This window comes from Zingiber officinale, chromosome 10A, assembly GCF_018446385.1.
Source record: "Zingiber officinale cultivar Zhangliang chromosome 10A, Zo_v1.1, whole genome shotgun sequence".
NCBI lineage: Eukaryota > Viridiplantae > Streptophyta > Magnoliopsida > Zingiberales > Zingiberaceae > Zingiber > Zingiber officinale.
Window position 1 is genome coordinate 17,644,487 of NC_056004.1, and position 6,758 is coordinate 17,651,244.

The following is a 6,758-nucleotide window of genomic DNA, read 5'->3' on the forward strand; positions in this document are numbered from 1 at the left end:
GAAGAAACACAAGAAAATGCTGAAGAAAAAGAGGAAGAGGGGTTCCAAATAAAGAAAAGAAAAAAATTTTCAGAAGTATGGAATGATTTTGATACAGTGGATGGATCAAAGAAAGCAAAATGTAAACATTGTCAATCTCTTTTTACATTGGGTAAATCAGGGGCCACATCAAGTCTTTTGAGACATAGATTAAATTGTGTGAAGAGAAAAATTAATTTGCGAGCAGCTGAACAACAAACAAAGTTGAGTTTTTTGCCCACTGATTCAGCTTTACCATCCATTCTTACTTTGCATTCTGGAAAATTTGACATGGAACAAATGAGGGAGGCAGTTTCTCATTGGATCATGATGCATGAACACCCATTCACCATTCTTGATGAAGAGGGGTTCAATTTAATGATGAGGCGTGGAATGCCGGAATGACAAAAAATTAGCAGGACAACATGCAGAGCAGATTGTATGAAAATTTATGAGATTGAGAAAAAGAGGTTGAAGAAAAGTCTTGAGTGTGTTGATAAAATAAGTTTAACAACAGATTGTTGGAAGTCAAAGACTCAAAAGATTGAATACATGGTTGTCACTGGGCATTGGATTGATTCTTGTTGGAATTTACAAAAGAGAGTTTTAAGTTTCATTAACATTCCACCACCAAGGGGAGGTCTTCAAATTTCCGATGCCATTTTCAAGTGTATGAAAGAGTGGGGCATTGAAAACAAGGTTTTCACTATTACAGTTGATAATGCTTTAAGTAACGATTTGGCTATTCGATATATGAAAGATACCATTCAAAGGTCAAGAACATTGGCATGTGAAGGAAATTTATTTCATGTTCGCTGTTGTGCACATATATTGAACTTGTGCGTTCAAGATGGATTGAGGGAGATTGAAGGTATTATTGGTAATATAAGGGAAAGTGTAGAATATGTAAATCGTTCAGAGGCAAGACGTGTGCAATTTGTAGAGTGTGTGCAACAATTACAGTTGAAGGATGAAAAATTGATTCGTGATTGCAAAACCAGGTGGAACTCGACTTTTGAGATGTTAAGTTGTGCACTCAAGTTCAAAGAAGCTTTTAATATGTTCAAAGAACGTGATCCCTTTTATGGTTGCTGCCCTCAAGAAGAAGAATGGGATAAAGCTCAAAAGATTTGCTCACTGTTGGAGGCTTTTTGGACAGCCACACACATTATTTCAGGTAGCGAGTATCCTACTTCAAATTTATTTCTTCAAAAAGTTCAAAAAATAAAGTCAGCATTGGATATTTTTGCACAACATGAAGATTTGTTTCTTAAGCAATTAGCTAGTAAAATGAAAGAAAAAGTTGACAAATATTGGGGTGATTGTAATTTATTGATGGCTATAGCTGCTGTGTTAGATCCAACCAAAAAAATGCTTGCAGTTGAATTTTGTTTTCCTAAGCTTTATTCTGAATTGGATGCCTCTAAGCATATCTCAAAAGTTAAGGAGATAATTAATTCTCTTTATGAGGAGTATGCTGTTGAAGAAACTAATAAAGGAGCACCTCATTTACCTGAGTCTGAGAGTTTTGGTTCTTCAAGTGCTAGAAGAAGTCATCAAAATTCTATGTATAATTGGGATGATTTTGATGAATATTGTGCAAAAGTTGAAACTTCAGAGACTAAGAGATCTGAATTGGTAGATTATCTTGAAAAGGGTCATCTAAAGAAGAATGAGATTCCTAAAATTTATTTCATGTTTAGAATGGTGGAGGATGAATAGAATGCAGTATTCAATATTGTCAAAGATAGCAGCTGATATGTTAGCTATTCCACTGAGTTCAGTGGCTTCAGAAGCAACATTTAGTGCAGGGACAAGAGTTATTGATTCTTATCATTCATCTCTCTCTCCAAACACGGTGCAGACTCTACTGTGTGGGGGTGATTGACTTTGACATATACATGGACTGAAAAAGAAGACTAAAGTAAGTTATATTTCATTATTAGCTTTCTAAGTTACATACTAATGAATTTAATCGCTTATTTATCTAATTTTTACTTTTTCAAAAAGCTAAAACTTATCAAGAAAATTTTCTTCCAGTATCTACCTCTTAAAGTAAGTAAGATTTCAGTTCTTTGTTTATTATGTTGTTTTCGGTGTAATTATTGTGGTATGATTGCTGTAGAAATTTGATATGGAATTTTGGAAACACATGTTAAACGAAGAAGAGGATATGGAAATTGCTGCAGAATTTTGATATGGAAACACATATGTTAAACACATGTTAAAGTAAGTAAGATTTCAGTTCTTTGTTTAACATGTGTTTCCAGTGTAAGATTTCAGTTAAGCTTAATATCACTTCGTATTATTAAATGCAGGTTGCAGTATAGGTGGTATGATTGAGAATTTGATATGGAGAAGAAGATATTGATTGCTGTAGAAATTTAATGTTTTGAGTAGTTTGGGTGGTTTGAATTTGGAATATTATGTTTTTGGATTTGGTTAATTTTGTTGGGAATTTGAGATGAAGTTTGGTATTTTGGCAACAAGAATAGTGTTTTATCATATAATTGTGTTTTTTATTTATGTTTTTTTATTATATATTTGTGTTGTGACTTGTGAATTTGTGATGTTCAACAGTTCAAGTAGTTTTTTCTTTTATGAATAATTGGTGTTTTGATGTTTAGTTTTAGTCTTTTAGAGAGGAATTTGGTCATTTTTTATTTAAAGTTGTTATTGTTTGATACTTTGATTTACAGAAAAATTGGCTTAGGTTATGAATATTTTAGTTTTTAAATTCTGACAATTTTGAAATTCTATGGATTGTTTTAGAAAACTGACGATATGCAATTCTGCATTCTACATTGTAGAATTTAAAAAATGGCTTAGGTTATGACTTTGGCTCGAGCTCGAGCTCGAGCTTGAAAGCTTGAATTTAATTCGAGCTTTTCGAGTCGAGCTCGAGCCTTGGATTAAATGATCGAGCTAAGCTCGAGCTTAAATTTACAAGATTGATCGAGCTCGAGCTCGAGCCGAGCTAACTTAAATCGAGTTGAGCCGAGCTTGAGCCAAGACTGGCTCGAGCTCGACTCGGCTCGTTTACAACACTAGTCCATCGGGGGTTAGTATTTTCAACAATCAATTCATAAGTTACCTCCGCTCGGCACTAATATCTGCTTGTAGTACTGGGTGGAGAATATTGCCATGTGCCAGCGGCTAACACAAGTGGAGGACGAGCTGAAGAAGCTCAAGCTTTTCGGTGAGTCTTCCTCCTCCCAGGGGCCACCAGTCGCTCGCCTGCAGGCTAACCTGAAGAAGGCCCAACAGCTCCTAGCGGAGGAGCAGCAAAAGTCGCCCGAACATGCCAGTAGGATGGGCCAGATCGAGGCGCAATTGAAGACCTACGATCATAAACTTGAGCTGGCTCCAAAAGGAAACAACGAGCCATCGCCGACCTGGAGCAGAAAAACCAGGATGCTCACAGTTGGCCGAGAAGCTCAGGAACACGAAGGGCCTGATGACTGCCGAGCGAGAGAGCCGCTCGGCTAAAGAAGCTGAACTTAAAGACCAAGTGAAGCACCTCGAGGATGAGCTGGCGGCCTCCCGTGCTGCTCTGACTGCCTATCAAGAGGCCGAGCCAGGTCGCTTCGCAGTCCTGAAGCAACAATACCTCCGCTCGGAGCAGTTCTTGGAGAAGGCGACCAATAGGATTGTCCACTCATTTGAGCTGGCAATCGACGCTACGCTCCTCTAGCTTAAGACGAAGGCCATATTTCTGAAGCTCTGTCCGAAAAAGATGTCGATCGCGTCCAGCTCCTCGAGTCCATTCCCAACTAAGCATTTGATTATATTGAGTGAGTGAAGGGCTTGTAGAGAGCATATTTTTTGTGAGCTTTGAATGTACTCCTACTGTTCGGCAGTTTTAACCTATTAATGAAATCCTTTTGTGCTCTTTCCTCATATGGTATCTTTCTACTAGTATTCGACTGTATAGTTTCGATCGGCTGTTATGACCGCACTTTCATTATTGAAAGATTCGTCGGGATCATACCTTCGGGGCTTATAGTCGCCGCTCGACTTTGGGTTTTAACGTTTCCGCGAGACGATCTTCTAAGGCTGGAGTTTAAGGTCGCCGCTTGACTGTCGATGGAGACAGGGGTTTAACGTCGTCACTTGACAATTTGGTGAAGCCAGGGGTTTAAGGTCGTCACTCGACCACTGATGGAGACATAGGTTTAATGTCGTTGCTCGACGATTTGGTGAAGACAGGGGTTTAAGGTCGTTGCTCGACCGCTGATGGAGACATGGGTTTAACGTCGCTGCTCGATGATTTGGTGAACTTAGGGGTTTAAAGTCGCCGCTCGACCGCTGATGGAGACATGGATTTAATGTCGTCGCTCGATGATTTGGTGAAGACAGGGGTTTAAGGTCGCCGCCGCTCGACCGTCGATGGAGACATAGATTTAACGTCCCCACTCGACGATTATTTGGGTAACCTTTCATTTTTCATTTCAATCCTGCAATCAAAGGGTACAGGAAAAATGGAAAGTACACCTCAGTTACATTGGCGCACCTTTCATCCAGCTCGGTAAGGCTGGAGGTGGTTCGCACTCCAAGGGCATTCTAACCGCCACCCATCTTTATCCTCTAGGTAGTAGGCACCCAAACGGAGCTTTTCCACGACCTTGAAGGGTTCAACCCAGGGAGCTTCCAATTTGGTGACGTCGCCGACCGACTTCACCTTCTTCCAAACGAGGTCGCCTACCTGGAACGACCTCGGGATCACTCGTCGATTGTAGTTCTGTCTCATCCTTTGCCTATAGGCCATCAACCGAACGACTGCTTTGTCGCGCGTCTCATCCACTAAGTCCAGCTCCATCAGCCTCCGTTCGGCGTTGTCTTCTCCATAGTGCTGTATTCGATTGGATTCGACTCCTACCTAGACCGGGACGACCGCTTCATCGCCGTACACCATGTGGAACGGGGTTACACCCGTGCCTTCCTTGGGGGTTGTGCGGATCGCTCACAACATGCCGGGGAGCTTGTCTACCCAGCTACCCCCGATATGGTCAAGACGAACTCGCAAGATCTGCAAGATTTCCCGACTGACGACTTCAGCCTGTTCGTTGCTCTGAGGGTATGCTACAGAGGTGAAGGCATGCTGGATTCTATACTCCTCGCACCACTTTTTGAGTTTCCGTCTGAAGAACTGTCTGCCATTGTCTGAGACGAGCCGACGTGGAATGTTGAACCAACAGATGATATGTTGTCAGATGAACTTTTGGACCATCTGCTCGGTTATTTTCACCAGCGGCTCGGCTTCAACCATTTGGAGAAGTAGTCTATTGCAACGAGCAAAAACTTTCGCTATCCGGTCGCCATGGGGAAGGGTCCCACAATATCCATGCCCCATTGATCGAACGGGCACGATACAGTGGAAGCCTTCATTTCTTCGGTTGATTGATGAGAGAAGTGATGGTACTTTTGGCAGGACAGACAGTTAGCTACTGTCTGAGCGGCATCTCCTTGTAGAGTTGACCAGAAGTACCCGGCCAGCAGGACCTTCCTTGCTAGCGACCGACCGCCTGGATGCCCTCTACAGGAGCCTTGGTGTACTTCTCGTAGTATATAGTCGGCATCCTCCGATCCGTCGCATTTCAACAATGGCCTGGAGAAGGCCTTCTTGTAGAGCTGGTCCCCGATTAGGGTGAAGCGACTGACTCTCCTCCTCAATAAGTGAGCTTCCACCCGATCGGGCGGCGTAGCTCCTGATCTTAGAAACTCTGCTATGGCTGTTCTCCAATCGAACGAGAAAGTGAGTCCCTCCATCCGATCGACGTGCACCACCAAGGATACTTGCTTGATCGGCTGAGTAATGATAATTGGCGAGAGTGAGCTCGCCAATTTGGCCAGCTCGTCCGCCGCTTGGTTCTCCGCTCGGGGGATCTTCAGGATGAATACCTCCTGGAAGTTTGCCTTCAACTTTTCGAAGGCTTCGACGTACAACTTGAGCTGCATGTTACTGATCTCGAATGCTCCAACCAGCTGCTGAGCAGCTAATTGAGAATTAGAATGGATAAGAACCCTGCTGGTGCCAACGTGCCGAGCGGCTTGTAAGCCGGGTATAAGAGCCTCGTACTCGACTTCATTGTTAGTTGCCTGATACTCTAGTCGAACGGACAACTGCACCCGCTCTTCTTGTGGGGAGATAAGCAGTACACCGATCTCGCTACCCTGCCGGGTGCATGACTCATCCACATATACTTTCCATACTGCGTCGGGCTCAGGATTCTGTACCTCCGTGATGAAATATGCTAAGGATTACGCTTTGATGACCGTTCGGGGCTGATATTGGATATCGAACTCGCTGAGCTCCGTTGTTCATTTGATCAGCCGGCCGAATGCCTCTGGGTTAAGTAGGACTCTTCCAAGAGGGTTGTTGGTCATCACTATGATAGTGTGCGTGAGGAAATAAGGATGAAGCCTCTGAGCGGCGAATACCAATGTAAATGCTAGCTTCTCAAGACTGGTGTAGCGAGATTCAGCATCCTTTAATATATGACTTAAGAAGTACACTGACTGTTCTTCGCCGTTCTGCCGAACCAACGCTGAGACAATAGCGTGCTCGGTTGAAGACAAATAAATCCGGAGCGGTTCACCGGCAATAGGCTTAGCTAGTACGGGTAGTGAGTTCATATATACTTTAAGCTCCTCGAAGGCTTGGTCACACTCCTCATCCCACTGGAACTTGGTGGCTCGGCGCAGGATCTTGAAGAAAGGAAGACTCCGATCGGAAGACT

General features: G+C 43.0%; 1 protein-coding gene across 1 annotated transcript; it reads left to right on the top strand.

Annotated features, from left to right (window-relative positions):
* Window positions 1-570: 570 nt before the first annotated feature.
* LOC122026479 (zinc finger BED domain-containing protein RICESLEEPER 2-like) lies at window positions 571-1,740 on the top strand. The gene has a single exon (XM_042585220.1). It carries the CDS (start codon window positions 571-573, stop codon window positions 1,738-1,740), a length of 1,170 nt encoding a protein of 389 aa, XP_042441154.1.
* The last annotated feature ends 5,018 nt before the right edge of the window (window positions 1,741-6,758 follow it).

Excerpts from the sequence above, each read along its gene's own strand:
- LOC122026479 (XM_042585220.1), top strand. The coding sequence starts at position 571 with ATGGTTGTCACTGGGCATTGGATTGATTCTTGTTGGAATTTACAAAAG.